General features: G+C 44.2%; 1 protein-coding gene across 1 annotated transcript in view; it reads left to right on the top strand.

Annotated features, from left to right (window-relative positions):
- The first annotated feature begins 561 nt into the window (after positions 1 to 561).
- The window catches only part of zmat4a (zinc finger, matrin-type 4a), a 153,180-nt gene continuing 130,602 nt past the window's right edge, over positions 562 to 23,139 (top strand). Inside the window, exon 1 of the mRNA XM_064971270.1 lies at positions 562 to 747. Within this exon, the coding sequence (XP_064827342.1) occupies positions 661 to 747 (87 nt within the window). The 5' untranslated portion in view covers positions 562 to 660. The remainder of the gene's footprint in view (positions 748 to 23,139) is intronic.

Here is a 23,139-nt window from a genome sequence, read left to right as displayed (position 1 = left end):
GCGAACTGGATTAAACCTTCACAAAAGCTTTGAACAGGCTATATTGAGCAGTTACCAATAAAGGCTAGTGCCTACCGTACCCAACAAATGACAGTATAGGCTAATGATATTTATTTTACAAAATGCCTACTTATAACCCACTTTAAGCTAAAAATGGACCACACAATTAAAAAGACAGATCAAACTTAATTTATCCAACGAAAATGTCTCAACAGAATGAAACAAAACATGTTTTTCATATTTAAAGAACTGGTTTAGATGAATAAATAGGTATACAATAATAACAATGATTTACAGTAATAATAATGATGACACTTTTTATCAAATGCCCTTTTTTCCCCAGACCCTGCAACAACAAAAATCCCCATGTGTGGAAATCCTAAAAACGTGTCTGCTCTGCTGTATGCCACTAAGCAAATGTGATTATAGATGCATGCAATGCTTATTATAAAGGGGACCCCGGGGCACGTGCACTACCTGCCCGTTTGGTAGCACGGCCCTGGCACTACACAAGTAGACTGCTGGCTGGACTACTACTGCCAAACGACCAATGAGGAAGAAGCGGGGCGGAGAACAGTCGACGGTTGTACTACAGCATAGTACTGCAAACAGCTGTGGAAGCGTCTTCTGCTTTGTACACACGTTTCGCTGATCTGGTCAATGGATTACACAGTTTCCCTACAAGTGCAACATCAATTGGCGGTGTCCCCGACACACTTGTACCAGGGTTACAGTTTGGAGTTACAGGTACATCTCAGACATGCATTAGGCTACTTAGCCTATGTGTGATTTGATTTCCGTTTTACTTACATCGGTTACCAAACTAAGATCGCTTTCCAGCTCTATAGACAGAGAACGAGACTATAAAACTAGAACTGTCTTTACTGTTTTCAGCTCTTTCGTGGTCAGTTTTGCATGCCCACTGCGCTGCGTGCAATATCAGCATCCTTTTTGACAATGCCTGAAGATTTTCGATGTGCACATGAGCCAGCGTAACGAGAAACAGTGTCCTCTCCTCCATCTAGGCTATTTGATGATGGATTCATGACACGGTGTTTGGAAGTACCGGGTAGCCCGATGCGGAGGTTAAATGATGCGCTTAAATTGCCAATCTCATTCAACGGTTTCATAAACACTCGGTGTGATATGATGCAGACCTATTTAAGTTCTACATTTAAATCGATAGTTTAGACTTTTGGCGATGATAATTTTGCTTCTCAATGTGCTTAGAAAGTGGGATGGGATGGCATCGGAGGCAAAACAATTCCTCATCTCATTTAGTCGGCTATCCATGCCTATTTAACTCATAGTGAACTTTCACGTAGATTGTTTTTTTGCTACATTTATATTTATGATAATTTCGTCAAGGCGAACCTTCATCAATGTCGTTTATGGGATTCCAATAGTTCATCCAGTTAAAGTGAGTTGAACTCACCTGTCATAGGCAACTGTAATATAGGCAATCTAGTTGGCCTTTGTTTGCATGTGTTTGGTATTACATTTGCCCGCTGTTCAGCACAATGCATTGTATTTGAGAAGTTTGTGTGTGGCTATCTTGAGTATTCTATTGTATCCCGTCATTGGATTGTGACTACACCAAATGAGGATTAGTTTTGTCATGCATTTTCACATGACATTATCCTCATACATTCTTAAAAAAGCTACATCACACAAAACCGGAATGGAATTTAACTCTTAGCTATCTGTGTTTACCTCGTAGCTATCTGTGTCCAATTTGATTGGCAATCATGCATGTATGGATGCGCGCAATGCACTCTCTGCCTCTGACTTTGGCGTATCAAATTCACCTCAACATTTTATACTGGCTATAGTGTCCTATTTAATAGTTCTCATCAAATATTTGCCAAGTTTTCTTAAAAAACACGTATTTCTTTACTGAACAATCCTGACTTCCCTTCAGTCAGGTGTCTTATTAAAAGAACCGCAGGAAGGGCTTTGAAAAAGCATTTGAATTAGATATGCTACAGAAATCCTAAAGTGTTTATTTGTAGAAGTTCAACGACAAGGCATCAATTGTTAATCTGGAATTGTTGAATATTACATATTAGTGCAAGGCTTTGAAGTGTGTTCACCAGGTGGTGTCTAGATTATCTTTATCTTGACTACATTATTATGTTTGCTTTATATTATCTTTGCTTTATTTTTTTTATATTATCTTTGATTTATCCACTTCCCCCAGAGCGCATGCAGCGACTTACTTGTCTTGTTTGAGAGAAAGCTTTCCTCTCCCTTTGTTGCATCGTTTTTTTACTTATGTGACTCTGCTGCTGTGCCTCTCTCAGGTTTTCAATTTGTGTAACAAAGTCGATCTTTTATTTGGCTTTCTAAAAGGATCGGAGATACAAAGACCATAACATTGAGACTGATACAGTAGCTTTGGGTAGATCATTATAGCCAATGTCCGTCTCTTTCTGCAGTGCAGTTTCTGCACTTTAGTTGAGCGGCATGCAACAGCCCCCATAACGTCTTAGCATCATTTCTCAACAATTCTGATATTATAGTGGTCTTTATTATTGTCCAAGATTCGAATTATTGGGGTCCTGGGCAAACCCTAAAATCCATAACAAATCATGTCACCCCCATCAGCCTTACAATCATTTAACTATACAGAAGACATCTCAAGCATTTAAAATATCATGCGTCGCTCCAGCCCACAGTTTATGGCACCCTCAATGGTCAATGTGTGATTCAAACCTCAATTAATCTATCTCACTGGGCAGGTTGGCTTAACGTTGTTTCCTCATAATTTCAATAAGAAAATTAAATGTGATGACGTTGAATACACGTTGAAAATGGATTGGATTTAAAAAAAAAATGTTATCAACATAAGTGAATTTCGTATTCTTTCACCCAACTTTGAACCCAAATCCAATTATATGGTCAGCTTGACATTCTTTTCCCATTAGTTGATAACAACCAAATGTAAATCAAAACTAGATGATGAACTGACATCTGTGCTCAGTGGGATGGCTGTTTCCTCCATTTCCTCTGCAGGCTATGGATTAGGACCAAATGGCACCCTTTTCCATCAGATTCAGATTCAGACAACTTTAACATCCTAATGGTGTATTTAAAATAACATCATCATAGCAAATGATATTTACAAGCCAGTAAGCTGGACAAGTGCAAATCCATGAAAATGGGCCAGTTCAAAAGTAGTGGACTATATTGAATAGGGTGTCATTTTTGACGCATCCTTTAACATCATTTGCAGTTCAAATCCTCCACTTGTCAATTTACTTGTTATGGAGTATTTTGAGTTTTATTTCTACTGGCCAGACAATTCCCATCACTGCTGTTGTTCAATAAAAATATTTCTTTCTCCGGTCTGCTTGATTCAAAATTTGATCAGTCGGTTGCCAGAGTTGTAAAATGTTGCTACTATCACTCTCTTAGGAGATGCTCACTGTACTAAACCACAAGGTGGATCCATCAGAGCTTTGTGGTTTGGTACAGTGAGCCTTTGTTTTTCATTATCTTAAGACAGTGGTGTTTGTCGCAGCATGTCTGCTGTCAGTGACATGGGCTAGATTTTTTCAAAAGTTGTCTGTATGTGAGGGTTCCAGAATATGAAGTGTATTTGGGGTGTTTTACATGTACGTGAGGACCTAATTAATACTTATACAACACATATACTATGCACATGCAAGCTCTCCAACTTCACACAACTTTTTGCAAGTGATCTACCTCTCACTTTAACAATCCCAGATATATTTGTTCAGACTCTCAATTTCATATCGTTTGTGGTAAAAAGCTTATGATCCCTCTCTACCGTCAGTGATTTGTTAGGGTTCTAAAATAAAACGCTTTAAAGCTCTGTGCTTCAGCGTCATCAATAAATGTTTGCTTTTGTGAAGTAAAAATTGCCCTAATGTTTAGTTGGTAATTCAAAATCCTCCTTTCAGTCACAGTCTGTACACAGAGAGACCAAAATAAACCCTAAAGATGTTTATGAACACCTTATGTAACAATTAACTTCAGTGAGATCCGTCAAATACACACTCTGGTGTTAGAAAGATGTAAAAGAGAGATCAGGTTCAAGTCCGGGCTCCGTCTGGGCCACTCTCAGAGACTTGTCCCGAAGCCACTTCTGCATTGTCTTGACTGTGTGCTCCAGGTCATTGTCCTGTTGGAAGGTGAACCTTTGCCCCAGTCTGAGGTCCTGAGAGCTCTGGGGCAGGTTTTCATCAAGGATCTCTCTGTATTTTGCTCCGTTCATCTTTCCCTCGATCCTGACTAATCTCCTAGTCCCTGCCGCATAAAAAATCCCCACAGCATGATGTTGCCACCACCATGCTTCACCAAAGGGATGGTGCCAGGTTTCCTGCAGACAGGACAGTTGGCATTCAGGCAAAAGAGTTCAATCTTGGTTTCATCAGACCAGAGAATCTTGTTTCTCATGGTCTGACAGTCCTTTAGGTGCCTTTTGGCAAACTCCAAGCAGGCTGTCATTTGCCTTTTACTGAGGAGTGGCTTCCGTCTGGCCACTCTACCATAAAGTCCTGATTGGTGTGGTGCTGCAGAGATGGTTGTCCTTCTGAACGGTTCTCCCATCTCAACAGAGGAACTCTGGAGATCTATCAAAGTGACCATCGGGTTCTTGGTCACCTCCCTGACCAAGGCCCTTCTTCCCTGATTGATCCATTTGGCCGGCGGCCAGCTCTAGGAAGAGTCTTGGTGGTTCCAAATTTCTTACATTTAAGAATGATGGATTCCACTGTGACACAATCTTTTTCGGAGCTCTACGGACAATTCCTTCAACCTCCTGGCTTCGTTTTTTCTCTGACATGCACTGTCAACTGTGGGACCTTATATAGACAGGTGCGTGCCTTTCCAAATCATGTCCAATCAATTTAATTTACCAAAGGTAAACTCCAATCAAGTTGTAGAAACATCTCAAGGATGATCAATGGAATCAAGATGCACCTGAGCTCAATTTCAAGTCTCATAGCAAAATAATTATGTAAATAAGGTATGTCTGGTTTTGTTTTTTAATACATTTGCAAAAATGTCTAGAACCCTGTTTTTGCTTGAGGATTTTTAGTAAGGTATTTCTGTTTTTTTTTCTTATAACTTGTTTTTACTTTTTCATTATTGGGTATAGTGTGTAGAGTTTTGTTTAATCCATTTTAGAGAAAGGCTGTAACGTAACAAAATGTGGAAAATGGGAGAGAGAGAGAGAGAGAGAGAGAGAGATGTAAATTAAAAACGGCATCCCTTTGTCCACATTGATGAGCTGTTACTGGCACGAGCGAATATTTAAAATCTTGCTCATTATATGGATCAGATTGGGTTGTTGTATGCCTAATCATAATTGATGCTCCTTTGTGGATCAGGCTGAGAGCAGGCCAGATTTTTTTAGGAAGACATCCATTTAGGCTTGATTTACTGAAATCTTTAAAAGCATCAGTGTTCCGGAACCCAAGCACACACCCCTGTATGCATGGTCCTTTACAACAGGTTTATGGACACCAGTGTTACATCAGGCTATTTACCCTTTCTGGCTAAGTAATCTAAATGTAATCTACAGTAACTGGAGAAAATATAAGTGATTAAATAGACCAGAGTCATGATATAACCACACACACACACACACACACACACACACACACACACACACACTCAAGTGACTAAACACTTGACACTCGACCTAAATGTCTCTGTCACTGGCCCGACACCAGTCTGATGATTGTGCTGAGGTGTAGTCTACTGTAGGCACACTGCCCAGACTGTACTGTAATGTTTTCGCTCAACTGCTCTGTTGTCAGTAGGCAGGCCACACCAGAGTCTTCTATTGAGATAAATAGCTCTCTGGGGTTACAACTAAATAAAAGACAGACAAACCACAACAAACGTCAGCCCTGTGCTGTGTATTACATGCTGTGTGTCCTGCAATTCAACACGTAGAATCATCGGGAAATTAACAGAAAATTACAGCGGATGTTCTGTGGTCAGAGGCGACAGAACGGCCACCCGCTGTTTTTAAACGTTCGTCAACTCAGTCTGCTTTGTCCTTCAGGCAAACACTTTAGAATATTGGATGTAGATTGACAATACTGCTGCAATGGTAGTAATGGTTATGAGTTGTTGGTATTCTATGTATTCCTGTATTCAATGCTCAGCAGCCTGAGATACCCCATTTAAAGCCCAGTATCTGAGTGTGCTGCTGCCTCAGTATATAATGTGGCCTGGTTAGTCCATTCTCTTGGGAGATCCACTGAAAACTGGTAGAGATGTCTAAGTATGCGTTCACAAGGCACCCAATGCCCTACAAAGGCTGCGCTAAACAGGCAGCCCAATTCTGATACTTTTACCACTAATTGGTCTGTTGACCATTCACATCCGATCTTTTCACATCATATTTTTTTCAGAGCTGATCTGATTGGTCAAAAGACCAAAAATATCAGTATTGCGCTGCTTGTCTAAATGCAGCCATAGTGCACTAGTTTTGACCAGGGCCCATAGGCAGGGATCATCAACTCGATTCAGTCACAGGCCAACCTTTTCTTGCGCGGATGGTCAGGGGGCCGGAACAACTTCCTAATATTGAGTTGCACCCCCCTTTTCCCATCAGAACAGCCTCAGTTCATTGGGGTATGGATTCTACAAGGTGTCGAAAGCGTCCCACAGGAATGCTGGCCCATGTTGATTCCAATGCTTCCCACAGTTCTCCTTTGGGAGGTGGACCATTCTTGATACACATGGGAAACTGTTGAACATGAAAAACACAGCAGTTTTGCAGTTGTTGACACAAACCAATGCCCCTGGCACCTACTACCATACCCTGTTCATACCCTGGCACTTAAATATTTTGTCTTGCCCATTCACCCTCTGAATGGCACACAATCCATGTCTCAATTGTCTCAATGATTAAAACTCTTTCTTTAACCTGTCTCCTCCCCTTCATCTACACTAATTGAAGTGGATTTAACAAGTGACATCAATAAGGGATCATAGCTTTCACCTGGATTCACCTGGTCAGTCTACGTCATGGAAAGAGTAGGTGTTCCTAATGTTTGGTATACTTAGTGTAGATGTGCTCACAATGCACTCTATCTGACCTCCAGTAAGCTCTTGGGGTGGAGAGTTGAGCACTGTTTACTGAACTCAAATGATTTAAGTACTTGAGAAGGATGTGCATATTTATATAATCCAGATGAAGTAGATCATTTATAAATAGATAAATAGTGCCACAGTCTTTTTTTTAACCAGGTAGGCTAGTTGAGAACAAGTTCTCATTTGCAACTGCGACCTGACCAAGATAAAGCAATGCAGTGTGACACAGACAACACAGAGTTACAAATGGAAAAAACAAACAAGCCAATAACAAACAAGTCAATGGCACAGTAGAGAAAGGAAAGTCTATATAAAGTGTGTGCAAAAGGCATGAGGACGTCGGCAATAAATAGGCCATAGGAGCGAATAATTACAATTTAACAAATGTAACGGTTTTCTTTACTTGAAGGAGAGGCGGACCAAAACGCAGCGTGGTTATATTGATTCGTGTTTAATAAAAAAAAGACAAACACGAACACTACAAAACAATAAACGTGGAAAAACAAAAACAGCCCTATCTGGTGCAAACACAGAGACAGGAACAATCACCCACAAACACACAGTGAAACCCAGGCTACTTAAGTATGATTCTCAATCAGAGACAACTAATGACACCTGCCTCTGATTGAGAACCATACTAGGCCGAAACATAGAAATACCCAAATCATAGAAAAACAAACAGACTGCCCACCCCAACTCACGCCCTGATCATACTAAATAATGACAAAACAAAGGAAATAAAGGTCAGAACGTGACAGTACCCCCCCCCCCCAAAAGGTGCGGACTCCGGCCGCAAAACCTTAACCTATAGGGGAGGGTCTGGGTGGGCGTTTGTCCGCGGTGGCGGCTCTGGCGCAGGACGCGGACCCCACTTCACCGTCATCTTAGTCCGCCTACTTGTCCGCTTCCGTGGCCTCCTAACCATGGTGACCCTACTAAATGACCCCACTGGACTGAGGGGCAGCTCGGGACAGAGGGGCGGAAGCTCGGGACAGAGGGGCGGAAGCTCGGGACAAGGGGGCGGAAGCTCGGGACAGGGGGGGCTGAGGGACTCTGGCGCCTCTGGGCTGGAGGGACTCTGGCGCCTCTGGGCTGGAGGGACTCTGGCGCCTCTGGGCTGGAGGGACTCTGGCGGCCTCTGGGCTGAGGGGCTCTGCCGGCCTCTGGGCTGAGGGGCTCTGCCGGCCTCTGGGCTGAGGGGCTCTGCCGGCCTCTGGGCTGAGGGGCTCTGCCGGCCTCTGGGCTGAGGGGCTCTGCCGGCCTCTGGGCTGAGGGGCTCTGCCGGCCTCTGGGCTGAGGGGCTCTGCCGGCCTCTGGGCTGAGGGGCTCTGGCGGCCTCTGGGCTGAGTGGCACTGGCGGCCTCTGGGCTGAGGGGCACTGGCGGCCCCTAGCTGACTGGCGGCACTGGCGGCCCCTGGCTGACTGGCGGCACTGGCGGCCCCTGACTGACTGGCGGCACTGGCGGCCCCTGGCTGACTGGCGGCGCTGGGCAGACGGGTGGCTCAGATGGCGCTGGGCAGACGGGTGGCTCAGATGGCGCTGGGCAGACGGGTAGCTCAGATGGCGCTGGGCAGACGGGTAGCTCAGATGGCGCTGGGCAGACGGGAAGCTCAGATGGCGCTGGGCAGATGGGAAGCTCTGGCAACGCTGGAGAGGGAGGCTCTGGCAGCGCTGGACTGAGTAGCTCTGGCGCCTCTGGAATGAGGGGCGGCAGCTCTGGCAGCGCCGAACAGGCGGGAGACTCCGGCTGCGCTGGAGAGGAGGAAAGCTCTAGCAGCGCCGGAGAGGCGGGAGACTCCGGCTGCGCTGGAGAGGCGGGAGCACCTGTAGGGATGAGACGGAGAGACAGCCTGGTGCGGGGGGCTACCACCGGAGGGCTGGTGCATGGAGGTGGTGCCGGATAGACCGGACCATGCAGGCGCACTGGAGCTCTTGAGCACCGAGCCTGCCCAACCTTACCCGGTTGAATGCTCCCGGTCGCCCTGCCAGTGCGGCGAGGTGGAATAGCCGCACTGGGCTTTGCAGGCGAACCGGGGACACCGTGCGCAAGGCTGGTGCCATGTAAGCCGGCCCAAGGAGACGCACTGAGGACCAGATGCGTAGAGCCGGCTTCATGGCACTTGGCTCGATGCTCACTCTAGCCCGGCCGATACGCGGAGCTGGTATGTACCACACCGGGCTATGCACACAGTGCGCTCCACCGCATAACACGGTGCCTGCCCGGTCTCTCTCGCCCCCCGGTAAGCACAGGAAGTTGGCGCAGGTCTCCTACTTGGCTTCGCCACACTTCCTGTGTGCCTCCCCCAAGAAATTTTTGGGGCTGACTCTCGGGCTTCCTTCCACGCCGCCGTGCTGCCTCCTCATACCAGCGCCTCTCTGCCTTCACCGCCTCCAGCTCTTCGTTGGGGCGCCGATATTCTCCAGGCTGTGCCCAGGGTCCTTTTCCGTCCAATTCGTCCTCCCATGTCCATTCCTCCTCGCGCTGCTCCTGCTGCCGCTTCTCCTGCTGCACCTTGGGGCGGCAACACTCCCCTGGATTTGCCCAGGGTCCTCTCCCATCGAGGATTTCTTCCCAAGTCCAGAAGTCTTTCTTTTGCTGCTCCTGCCCGTTACCACGCCGCTTGGTCCTGTTGTGGTGGGTGATTCTGTAACGGTTTTCTTTACTTGAAGGAGAGGTGGACCAAAATGCAGCATGGTTATATTGATTCATGTTTAATGAAGAAAGAAAAACACGAACACTACAAAAAAATAAACGTGGAAAACCAAAAACAGCCCTATCTGGTGCAAACACTGAGACAGGAACAATCACCCACAAACACACAGTGAAACCCAGGCTACCTAAGTATGATTCTCAATCAGAGACAACTAACACACAGTGAAACCCAGGCTACCTAAGTATGATTCTCAATCAGAGACAACTAATGACACCTGCCTCTGATTGAGAACCATACTAGGCCGAAACATAGAAATACCCAAATCATAGAAAAACAAACATAGACTGCCCACTCCAACTCACGCCCTGACCGTACTAAATAATGACAAAACAAAGGAAATAAAGGGCAGAACGTGACAACAAATTAACACTGGAGTGATAAATGAGCAGATGATGATGTGCAAGTAGAGAAAGAGGCGTGCAAATGAGCAGAAAAGTAAATAAAATATAAAGAGTATGGGGATGAGTAGGTAGATTGGGTGGACTATTTACAGATGGACTATGTACAGCTGCAGTGATCGGTTAGCTGCTCAGATAGTTGATGTTTAAAGTTGGTGAGGGAAATAAAAGTCTCCAAATTCAGTCATTTTTGCAATTCGTTCCAGTCACTGGCAGCAGAGAACTGGAAGGAAAAGGTGGCCAAATGAGGTGTTGGCTTTGGGGATGATCAGTGAGATATACCTGCTGGAACGTGTGCTACGGGTGGGTGTTGTTATCTTGACCAGTGAACTGAGATAACGCGGAGCTTTACCTAGCATAGACTTATAGATGACCTGGAGCCAGGCGAGCCAGGCGACGAATATGTAGCGAGGGCCAGCTGACTAGAGCATACAGGTTGCAGTGGTGGGTGATATAAGGTGATTTGGTAACAAACCGGATGGCACTGTGATAGACTGCATCCAGTTTTCTGAGTAGAGTGTTGGAAGCTATTTTGTAGATGACATGAAGTCCAGGATCGGTAGGGTAGTCAGTTTTACTAGGGTAAGTTTGGCGGCATGAGCGAAGGAGGCTTTGTTGCGAAATAGAAAGCCGGTTATAGATTTGATTTTGGATTGGTGATTTTTAATATGAGTCTGGAATTAGAGTTTACAGTCTAGCCAGACACCTAGGTATTTATAGTTGTCCAAATATTCTAGGTCGGAACCGTCCAGGGTGGTGATGCTAGTCGGGTGGGCGGGTGCGTTTAGCGAACGGTTGAAAAGCATGCATTTGCTTTTACTAGCGTTTAAGAGCAGTTGGAGTTGGAGTGGCTAATGAAATCATAGTACACGTGTCATCAGCCTCCTTGCATTGTTTGCTGTTACATGCAGTTTTTGAAACATACTCAATGTTAGCTATTTGATAATTAATTCCTTCCTACCACCCTCTCACTTCTCTCTTAGTTCGCATGTGGTTCCCTCCCTGTATCAGAGGCATTTTTTGTACTATGGCCTTAGTCCAGGAGCTCTACTACTGAATGTACAATGTCTCTTATTCAGGCTGGAATTAATGCAGTTGCTGAGTTGAGATTGTATGTGTTGCCAAGACAATGCGGTCTCGCTCTCTCTCTCTCTCTCTCTCTCTCTCTCTCTCTTTCCAATCACAACCACTCTACTTTAGTGTGCTACCTCAGGATTCTATTGTTCTCTATTTGTAGTAAGAGTTAGAACGTCTAGGACAGATATCTAAATTGTGGATTTGGAGAGAATCCAAGATGCATGACCCTTGAACAGAGGGATACAATTAGCAAAAGACAACTGTTCTTAATTTGCAAAGTAAGTTGGGTGGCCATTGTACACCATCAATTCAGTATTGCACTGCTTTGGGACTTCACGTTTATTGTCACGTTGAGAGATGCTTACATACATAATCTTTTAGCATTCTGAATACAGCGCATATACTGTATATTCCTCAAGTGGTGTTGAGGCCTGTTGAGGGAATATGGTGGAACAAAATAAATAATGAAGTCAGAAAGATACGTTAATGAGTACCTGATGGAATTGAGATGCAAAGCTGGAAGGTTTGTTTGTTTTTTTTGATTTTATTACCCTGTCTAATCCTGATATCTGTTATTTTCTGCAGTCGTAACTTATTACTGATGTCTGATCCAAGATTTGTGTGGAGACTTTTGAAGTTATGCGGAGCACGTGATGTCATCACATAACTATATGCACCACTCCACATTTAATTTTAAATGCCTAGCCTACTAATGGCAAAAAAAAATTTTATACTATGGACGATAATGGTTCCGCTTTAAATGACGTGCAGCGAGGGTTGCACATTTTGGGGAATATTCAGAGGTGGAAACTTTCTGTGGGAATTAACGGGAATATATGCAAATGAATATTAATACCATATAAATGTAGATGTTTTTTGTATTGGATATATTTCCCATATCATATGGAGACAGAAACATAAACCTTTTACCTTATCATGAGTAGACATAATTGCAAATTATTAAATCCTTCCAATAGAAATAAAAAAACGATTTAGTTACGAACTTTAATTAAATGAGTTGACTTTTCACATGTGATGATTTCACTGAACAACTAAAGTAATGGAATATTGAATGATCCCCAATGATCCATCACATCTCCCAAAAACGTTTTCAACATCTGTAAAATGATAGTCTAGAAACAAAATATTTGGTTGTCTTCCTCTCAGGCTTCCATGTCTTCTCCCTGGATCACCTCAATGTCCACCTCTTGAACATCAGACTCTGAGCCTCACCTTCACTGTCACTTTCCAACCTTGTTGAGGATGGCTCGTTGTCAGGCTCAAAAGCCTCAAATTTGCCCAGATGGCCACCAATTTTTCAACCCTTGTATTGGTCAGCCTGTTGCATGCTTTGGTGTGTGTGTTCCCAAACAAGGACCAGTTGCGCTCTGAGGCGCCTGATGTTGGGATTTGGCGAATGATGGAGGCAACAGGGGAAAGAGCCTCAGATGCACAAAGTCCATTCCACCAGTTGTCTGATTAGATATGTTGGCTCGACTGCCATATTGCATCTCCATCCCAAAGCCCTTGCTTTGTTGTGTACTTCCCCAGACTGCCAAGAACCTTACCCTCATCCAGGCCAAGGTGGTGAGACACGGTAGTGATGACACCATAGACCTTTTTGATTTCTGCACCAGACAGGATGCTCTTGCCAGCATACTTGGGGTCCAACATGCACGCTGCAGCATTTATGGGATTCAGGCTGAAGTCTTCACTTTTTTTAATGTATTTCAGAACTGCAGTTTTCTTTGCTTGGAACAACTGAAGTGGGCAGGGCATTATGGATTTCTTCTCTTACATCTGCAAGCAGAGTCTGAATATCAGACAGGATGGCATTGTCTCCCTCAATCCGTGCAATGGCTACTGCTACAGGTTTCAGGACTTTCAGGCAGCTTACCACTCTCTCCCAAAATACATCATCCAGGAGGATCCTCTTGATGGGGCTGTCCATATCGGCAGACTGTGATATGTCCATTTCTTGGAGAGACTCCTTCCCCTCCAGGAAACCGTCAAACATGATGACAACACCACCCCAACAGGTGTTGCTGGGCAGCTTCAATGTGGCACTCTTATTCTTCTCACTTTTCTTGGTGAGGTAGATTGCTGCTATAACTTGATGACCCTTCACATACCTAACCATGTCCTTGGCTCTCTTGTAGAGTGTATCCATTGTTTTCAGTGACATGGTGTCCTTGAGGAGCAGATTCAATGCATGAGCAGCCCACCAATGGGTGTGATGTGAGGGTAGGACTCCTCCACTTTAGACCAAGCAGCCTTCATATTTGCAGCACTGTCTGTCACCAGTGCAAATACCTTCTGTGGTCCAAGGTCATTGATGATTGCCTTCAGCTCATCTGCAATGTAGAGACCGGTGTGTCTGTTGTCCCTTGTGTCTGTGCTCTTGTAGAATACTGGTTGAGGGGTGGGATAATTATTCCTTGCCCACTGGTAATTATTCCTTGCCCATGAATATTCAACCACCCATCAGAAATGTTTGCAATAGAGTCTGCATTCTCTGATTTGCTTGACCTTCACTTGAACTCTGTTGAACTCTGCATCCAGCAAATGACTAGATAAAGCGTGTTTGGTTGGAGGGGTGTATGCTGGGCGAAGAACATTCAGAAATCTCTTCCAATACACATTGCCTGTGAGCATCAGAGGTGAACCAGTTGCATACACAGCTCGATCAAGACATTCATCAGCATTTCTTTGACTACGTTCCTCCATTGAGTCAACAAAAACTTCTGATTCCAGGAGGACCATGAGCTGTTGCTATCGATAAGGTGTCTGATTCATAATTTTAACCTTATAGAAGTAGAGGGACTTTTGAGGGACCTTTGTCAGAGGTTGCTTGTGTGCGCTGAGGAAACTTTATGCACTTGGTCAGATGATTCTGCATCTTTGTTGCATTCTTCACATATAATTTGGCACAGTATTTGCAAATGTACACAGCTTTTCCTCCTACATTAGCTGCAGTGAAATGTCTCCACACATCAGATAGTGCCCGTGGCATTTTCCTGTAGAGATTAGAAAAAAATGAGTTAAAAAAAACCAAATACAATTCCATGTACAGATAAAAAGTTAAGCAGTTAGATTAAACAACTCCTTTGTAAGATAAATGTTTTAAAATGAAACATGTATGGAAACAGGTGAATTAACACTCCTCGGTTAGCAGGCTCAAGCGAGCAAAAACCACATGGTAGCAAAAACGAACTAGCAGAAAATGTTAACAAGTTAGAAATGATTTAAACACACTTTGCTGTAGGCTACTATTTACTAGTTAAAAAAAAAATTATGTATGTCATATAAAATATATTCACCCCACCCAGTATTGTAATCAAAACTTAACAGAAAGGATGTAGTCCTTGGCTCAGACACTGTAGTAGTGTGGGCTCAATAGCATATCATTAGTGTGCAAGATCTTGAGAATCAGCTGTACATGTGATGGAAGAGTACACTGCACATGTGATGGAAGAATGCACTGTGCATGCAGAGGGCTGCAATTCCAATGAATTGGGGATAGTTTAACCAAAATATGCCACAATACCTAGAATTGCCTTATGTGTATCCCACAAAAAAGGTTCACTGTTATAAGCTAACTTTTTGATGAATTTAAGCAGAATTCCCAGGCTTAACTTTTTAAAGTTTCCGACCCTTACCTACCCTACGTGCGTGCAGCTTATAAAGGCTTCATAAAGCCTTAATAAAGCCTTCATAAATGCTACATAAATGTATTACAAATCATCTATAACTGTTTGTCATGCTTTATAAAGGGTTCATAGATGTGGCATAACTGTGTGACTTAGCCACCAATGTCAAATGTGACACAACCCACTATGTCAAATATGACATAAACCTGGGTGGCAGGGTGTCATAAGCACCACGCAATAAAGGCCTTATCAATCATATTAAATTGAGGCTTCACCAAGCATTTATAACCCTGCCATGCATCTTGGTTGAGCATTGCAATGCCAGGATATTGGGTTCGATTCTGCTAAATTGCATATTATATTTCACTAAAACATTTAATAGGATGGCCTACCCTCTTTCCCTCTTGGGTACATAGTCAATATTGGACCCAACCTCAACTTCCACAAAAATGCTGTGCTGCAGGATGACACACTCTAAAGTACAGTCCTGCACATCAAAAAATAAACTTTTAAAATGTAAATCTGTTTAAATGTTTTGCCTACTTCAGTTTTTTTTCCAAAAAATTAAGTTCTTTGTTTTGCAGGTTTCAGATTTGCCCTATTTTCTTCTGGTTTACCTCTGTTTTTTTCAACACTATTTTAAATAGAAAAAAACAAATATAATTCTGTTTCTTCTCAATAATGCTTTAAACCACATCAGGGATGACTCTTGAGGTCTGGGAAAAATCTACGAAACTTCCATTTTTGTGTGTAGTTGCCCTTTAATTCAGTGAGCGTTCCCTGCACTCTTGTTTAGTTAGCGGGTTTTTTGTAGTGCAGTAAGCGCACGTGATGTGATTCGGCCGCCAATGGAGTGGAGTAAAAGGCCAGCAACACTCCGTATTATTCAGAGCCCCATGAAATGACACCATATATACATTCTCCAGACCCTACTGAAAATTCCATACAATAATTTTACTGTGGCAACCATATACAGTGATTCGTATTGGGGGCATTTATTTGACCTTGGAACATGTTTTAAAACCCTAATTTAATGAAAATGTCACTTAAATATGAACAAATATTAATCATTGTTAATGATTAATCAATTATTTTTCATATATCATGAATGGTTATTGACACTTTTCTACCATTACAAAGGGGACTTTTATTTGGAACATTTTCGGAATAAACTTTTTTAGTGTTGCTGACGAGACGCTGATCATGTGATGCCCACTTGTGCTGCCACTGGAGAGCGAAAGACAAGTTCATCTTTATTCATTGTAATTTAAATTTGTTTGTAGTTAAGTGTTGAGTAAAGAGTACACTCTGTCGCCTTCTCTGAAATTGCTAACTAGCCAAAATGTAGCTAGCTAGTAGTCTCAGCTAAATACAAATCCCCCTAGATATAGCCACGTCTCATATTCACGTCACAAGATTGGTAAATTAAAGAGGAATATAATAATATGAATTGAATTGAGTTTCCCATCTTCCCATTTAGAGTTTCTGGTTTTCAGCACAGAAATGCACTTATCCAGATGGTTTGACAAAGGCATTTCCTAACAGACAGGCTAACTTACTTTGTTGTTATTTTTAAGATTGGAACCAACATACCAGCAGGAAGATAGGCAAGAAACATTTGTCCGACAACTCAGGGACAAGCGACACTATTTACAGCCCTGTGTAATTTTCAATGTAACTGCATTGCTCGACATTTTGAAACTGAATGTATTTGTATTGTTTTGAAATGTACAAATAAAAGGAAATGTATGGTTTACACGTCTTTAATGTTTATTTGTTTTAGCTGTTAGTGATCATTCCTTAAGTGTTAATACATTTGTGTTTACATCATCAAGCCTTTATGTATGTGTTATTAATAGGTATGCAACGGTACACAGTATGTTTTCGAACCGTTCGGTACGCCCCCAAGGTTCATTAAGCACACTTAAACTGCGGAATTACGATATGCATGTCATTTTCCTATAATTTACAAAACTTGCTTGTTTATCGTGCTGCAGACTACACACACGTTGTACATTTAGATCCACAGTACCAGACAGCAGCTTGTGAACAGGCTTGGCAGGCAACTGCTTGGGGCCCAACTGCTTGGGGCCCTGCTTGGGGCCCTATATTTGGCAACCGCAGTGACTGCAACCCCCTTCCCCTTAAACAACCAATGGACGATTTGCAATGACATCTCAGTAGGAAACCTCCCTAAATGGGCCCCATGAAGAGGGTAAACTAAAAACAAATATTCTCTCAGCTCCAACGTGACAATGGTGAGCGCTAACAAGACAGACAGAGGCAAATTTGAAGAGTCACGGCCGTCTTTCAAATCCGCTGTGTGGGAACATTTTGGACTGAGCATTCAATACGATGACGAGGGTAAGAAGTCCATAAACAAACAAAGTACAGTCTGCAAGCATTGCTTTGCCACTGTCGGCTACTCAAGTGGAAACGCCTCCAACATGTAGTGTCATTTACGTCGCCATCACCCGGCCGTATCCCTTGCAGATGGAGCTGGAGCAAGGAGAGTCCACTCGTTAGCGAAAACACAACAATCTCTCGCTGCTGCCTTCCAACAACAATTTGCAACAAATTCAGAAAAACATAAAGAAATAATGAAAGCAGTGGGAGAATTCATAGCCAAAGATTTGCAGCCCTATTCGGTGGTTACTGACTCAGGATTTTGTCACCTGATGAAAGAAAATTGAACAATGTACCCCCCCCCCGCACACATTTCAGCAGCAAAGTAATTCCCAAACTCTAAACATCACAGAGAGAAATTGAAAATGAATTGACACAGACACCCTATCTAGCTCTCTCCACTGATAGTTGGACCTCCAGAGCAACTCAAAGCTACCTCACTGTAATGGTTCACTATGTACTGGAAGCTACCTCACTGTGAGAGTTCACTATGTACTGGCTTGGGAGATGAAGAGCAACGTGTTGCAAACTTGTCCCCTGTATGAGAGTCATACAAATGCACACTTTTCTTAAATATAAAGATACAGAAACCAAACCGTGATACATACCAAACCGTGGGCCCACTGTACCAATGCATCCCTGGTTATTAATGACCAAAGGTGTCTGACTTTATAGTAAGTACAGCGTCATATGATATAAGGCATTTATGTATGTGTTATAAATGACCAAAGGAGTTCACAATGACCGAAACAGTCTCACTTCAAACTAAGTATTACAGGGCACTACATAAAGCATCAATAAATTGGTTATTAACGTTCTGCTGATTTATGAAGGTTCTCTCATGATCCACAAGTTACTGTAGGGTGTGAGGTATTTAAATGGGTTGATGGACCTGCAAAGCTTGCGTTTGTGTGTGTGTGTGTCAGAATCAACATTGTTTGGATTAGTCTAACCTGAGACTACTGCAACAGGTATTCCTCTTCTGTTCCCACCCTGGAGACCAGGGCTTGATTACAACCTGTTACAATAGTGCCAACATTTTGTGGCTGATCTTTCAGCGGGGGAGTGGGTGAATGCATCAAAGACTTGACTAGGCCCAGCACCACGCGGTATGGCTCGTTTTTGTTGTGTGTGTGTTTTGTGTACTGAGGAACATGTAACTTGGTTCGAGATGAATGACACTTAATTTCTTTAGGTTGGGCCTTTCATCAAGGTATGTGTTTATTGGTGTAACGTCGTCCCCAGGTAATAACTGTGTGCAATAATACATTCGCAAAGTATTCAGACCCTTGACATTTTTCCACATTTTGTTACGTTACAGCCTTATTCTAAAATGGATTACATTGTTTCTTCCCCTCATCAATCTACACACAATAACCCATAATGACAAATCAAAAACAGGTTTTTAGAAATGTTTGCAAAGTTATAAAAAATAAACTCCGGAAATATCACATTTACATATGCAAGTATTCATATCCTTTACTCGGTACTATGTTGAAGCACCTTTGGCAGCGAATACAGCCTCAAGTCTTCTTGGGTATGACACTACAAGCTTAGCACACCTGTATTTGGAGAGTCTCCCATTCTTCTCTGCAGATCTTCTCAAGCTCTGTCAGGTTGGATGGGGAGCGTTGCTGTATAGCTATTTTCAGGTCTCTCCAGAGATGTTCGTTTGGGTTCATGTCTGGGCTCTGGCTGGGCCACTTAAGGACGTTCAGAGACTTGTCCCGAAGTCACTCTTGCATTGTCTCAGCTGTGTGCTTAGGGTTGTTGTCCTGTTGGAAGGTGATCCTTTGCCCTGAGGTCTCTGTACACTGCTCCGTTCATCTTTCCCTCAATCATGACTAGTCTCCCAGTCCCTGCTGCTGAAAAACTTCCCCACAGCATGTTGCTGCCACCACCATGCTTCACCGTAGGGATGGTGCAAGGTTACCTGCAGACGTGATGCTTGGCATTCAGGCCAAAGAGTTCAATCTTGGTTTCATCAGACCAGAGAATCTTGTTTCTCATGGTCTGAGAGTCCTTTATGTGCCTTTTGGCCAACTCCAAGCAGCTTGTCATGTGCCTTTTACTGAGGAGTGGCTTCCATCAGGCCACTCTACCGTAAAGTTCTGATTGGTGGAGTGCTGCAGAGATTGTTGTCCTTCTGGAAGGTTCTTGCATCTTCACAGAAGAACTCTGGAGCTCTGTCAGAGTAACCACCGGGTTCTTTTTGTAATCTTGGGATTACCAAAAACTGTAACTGTAATCAGTTACGTTACCAGCTAAAATATTCTAATCAGATTAAAGATCGTTTTGAAAACTAGATGACTACTTCTTGGATTACTTTTAAATTCAGAAAGAATGTTTGCAAAAACAAATCTTTGACACTACTCTAATTTCTCAATGACATTAAAATCATTGAGCGAGTCTGACCACAAGTCAGAGACCACTATGATGACACAATAAATAGGCTATTGTAGGCTATAGTCCAAGCTATGTCTTCCAATGGTGCAACTTCTGTCAGCATCCAAATATTATCCAACATGATTAAATGTTTGGAAGTAAGGATGACAGCAGTGGTGTAGTCTACGGCGATACGGATATCACTTATTATTGATATCTCCTGGTTCATCCTCTCCACCTGCCCTTTGGGCTGATACTGGTACCCGGAAGTGAGGCTAACCTTGAGCCCTAGTTTTTCCATGAAATCCTTCCATACCCGTGACGTGAATTGGGGGTCACGGTCAGAGACGATGTCCTCCGGGAAGGTCATAGTGCCGGAAGACCTGCCGGAACAGTGTCTCGGTGACCTGGAGAGCGGTAGGGAGACCAGAGAGAGGAATAACCATCAGAGAAGGGGAGATCAGTAACAAAGTCAATGGACAGATGAGACCAGGGACGCTGAGGCACAGGAAGGGAAAGGAGCTTCCCTTCTGGAGCGTGCCGGGGGGATTTTGTTTGGGCACATACTGAACATGAGTTGTGAGCCACGTGAATTGTGAATAGTGCGAGTGATACATGGGTTTCCAGTGGTGAGGGATGTGTGCGCACAGGTCAATAGCCTATCCCTTACCTCCGAGGGGATGTAGATGTGTTCAGGAGGGCAGGTAGAGGGCGTGGGTTCACTGTCCAGAGCCTGGCAGATGTCCACATCCACATCCCAAAACACAGGGCCAACGGTAAGGGAGGGATAGGCTGTAGGCTGGTGGGCGCTACCGGACTCTCAACAGATGTGGCAGCACAAGGTGAGGGAAAGCAGGTCCTCCAGCATCCTGGTGCCCAGTCAGTGATTCTCATCCTTGACCAAGAGATGGTGGGGTTATGACGTTGAAGCCACAGGAGGTCGAGGATGACTTTGTGCGTGGGTGCAGTGATGATGAGGAAGGGAAGGCTTTCCTGGTGCAGAGGTCCCACAGTGAGGGTGGGTGGTGCTGTGATGTTTGTGACATTCCTGGATCCCAGTGGTCGACCCTCCAACGCTTGAACCGGAATTTGAGAGGAGTGTGGATATGAGGGGATGTTCAGTGAGGAGGCAAGGGCCTGGTCAATGAAATTCCCCGCAGCACCGGAGTCCACTAGAGCAGTAGATATAACATATGAGGGACAGCCAGCTAGTGATATGGATTCTTGATAGGGTTTGGAGGAAAATGAGGATGGTGGAAATACTCACGCCAAACCCAAAACATGATGATGGGACCATCCCTCTGCTCTTGTGGACCCCGGGTTGGGACGTATCAGACACTGCTGAAGCTGGTGCCCCTCCTGTCCACAATAGGGACAGATCCCTAGCTGTCTCCTACGGTGTCGCTCAGCCACTGGGAGGCGGGTGGCCTCTATTTCCATGGGTTCAGGCTCTGACTCAGATTGGTCAACGAAGGACGGAGAGAGGTGATGGTGGTACCGACGCTCCCACTGAAGGCTATCCATACGGATGGCCATCATGATAAGTGTGTCCAAGGAGAGGGTGTCATCTTGTCTGGATATCCTCGCACAACCCTCTTCGGAATAGGGTGCAAAGCGCCGGCTCATTCCATCCCCTGGATGTTGCCACTATCCTGAAGGTGAGGGCATACTCCGCAGCGGTCTGGCCCTCTTGCCATAGGTGGAGTAAACACTCACCTCCATCTCTGCCCTCTGGTGGATGGTCGAAGACCCCCCTTAACAGAGCCATGAACCCCTCATACGAATCCAGCTCCTCCTCTCCTTTCTCCCAGATGGCCCGAGCCCACTCCAACGCCCGTCCAGTCAGCAGGGAAATTACCAAGGAAACCTTGGACCTCTCGGTGGTGGGGGCTCCCATCTGATGAGCGAAATAGAGGGAGCACTGGAGTAGGAAGCCACGGCATTCTGATGGAGTCCCATCGTATTTAACCAGGAGAGACAAACGGACCTCGCTAACCTGGACGGACTGCTGGATGGGCTGGGATACCGTCTCGCTGGGTCGACACGAAGGAGAGAATCCTCCACTAGATGAGGGTGACACCTCTTGGGCAACGACAAGACGTTGAAGAACGCCGAGGACCTCATCCATAGCTGCCCCCATTTGAGCCAGATGGTCGTGGTGTTGGCGAAGTAGATCTTCCTGTTCACTGACCATGCCTTGATAAACTGCTGCTTCCATGAAATGAGGCTGTAATGAAGACACAGGGCATTAGGAAGCAGGTGCAGTTTGAGACGTAATGATACAAAAACAAGAGAAGCATCTGGACATGAGAACATAAACAAATATAATAACACCTGACGGGAAATGACAACAGAGTACTATATTATAGGGGAGTAATCAGGAAAGTGATCACGTCCTGGTGTTCCAAATGAGGTGCAGGTGTGCGTAATAAAGGGTTGCCAGGTGTGCATAGTGATGGGTTGCCAGGACCGGTGGTTAGTAGACAGGCGGGTTAGTAGACAGGCGACTTTGAGCACCGGAGAGGGGGAGCAGGAGTAAATGTGAGAGTCTTTTACTTGAACTCTGTGAAGCATTTATTTGGGCAGCAATTTCTGAGGCTGGTAACTCAAATGAACTTATCCTCTGCAGCAGAGCTAATTCTGGGTCTTCCTTTCCTGTTGTGGTCCTCATGAGAGCCAGTTTCATCATAGCGCTTGATGGTTTTTACTACTGCACTTTAAGAAACTTTCTTGGAATTTTCCGGATTGACTGACCTTCATGTTTTAAAATGATGATGGACTGTCATTTCCCTTTGCTTATTTGAGCTGTGCTTGCCATAATATGGAGTTGGGCTATCTTCTGTATACCACCCATACCTTGTCACAACACAACTGATTGTCTCAAATGCATTCAATCAATCACATTTATTTATAAAGCCCTTTTTACATCAGTCGATGTCACAAAGTGCTATACAGAATCCCAGCCTAAAACCCCAAACAGCAAGCAATGCAGATGTAGAAGCATGTTGGCTAGGAAAAACTCCCCATAAAGGCAGGAACCTAGGAAGAAACCTAGAGAGGAACCAGGCTCTGATAGGTGGCCAGTCCTAATCTGGCTGTGCCAGGTGGAGATTATAACAGTACATAGCCAAGATGTTCAAACGTTCATAAATAATAATAATCACAGTGGTTGTAGAGGGTGCAACAGGTCAGCACCTCAGGAGTAAATGTTAGTTGGCTTTTCATAGCCAAGCATTCAGAGTTAGAGACAGCATGTGTGGTAGAGAGAGAGAGAGGGAGAGAGAGAGTTGAAAACAGCAGGTCCGGGACAAGGTAGCAAGTCCGGTGAACAGATCAGGGTTCCATAGCCGCAGGCAGAACAGTTGACACTGGAGCAGCAGCACGACCAGGAAAAGAAGGAAAGACATTCTACAAATGAACTTCTAACAAGG

The sequence above is a fragment of the Oncorhynchus masou genome, chromosome 1 (genome assembly GCF_036934945.1).
Source record: "Oncorhynchus masou masou isolate Uvic2021 chromosome 1, UVic_Omas_1.1, whole genome shotgun sequence".
Classification (NCBI taxonomy): domain Eukaryota; kingdom Metazoa; phylum Chordata; class Actinopteri; order Salmoniformes; family Salmonidae; genus Oncorhynchus; species Oncorhynchus masou.
This window is presented reverse-complemented; position numbering and strand designations above follow the sequence as displayed.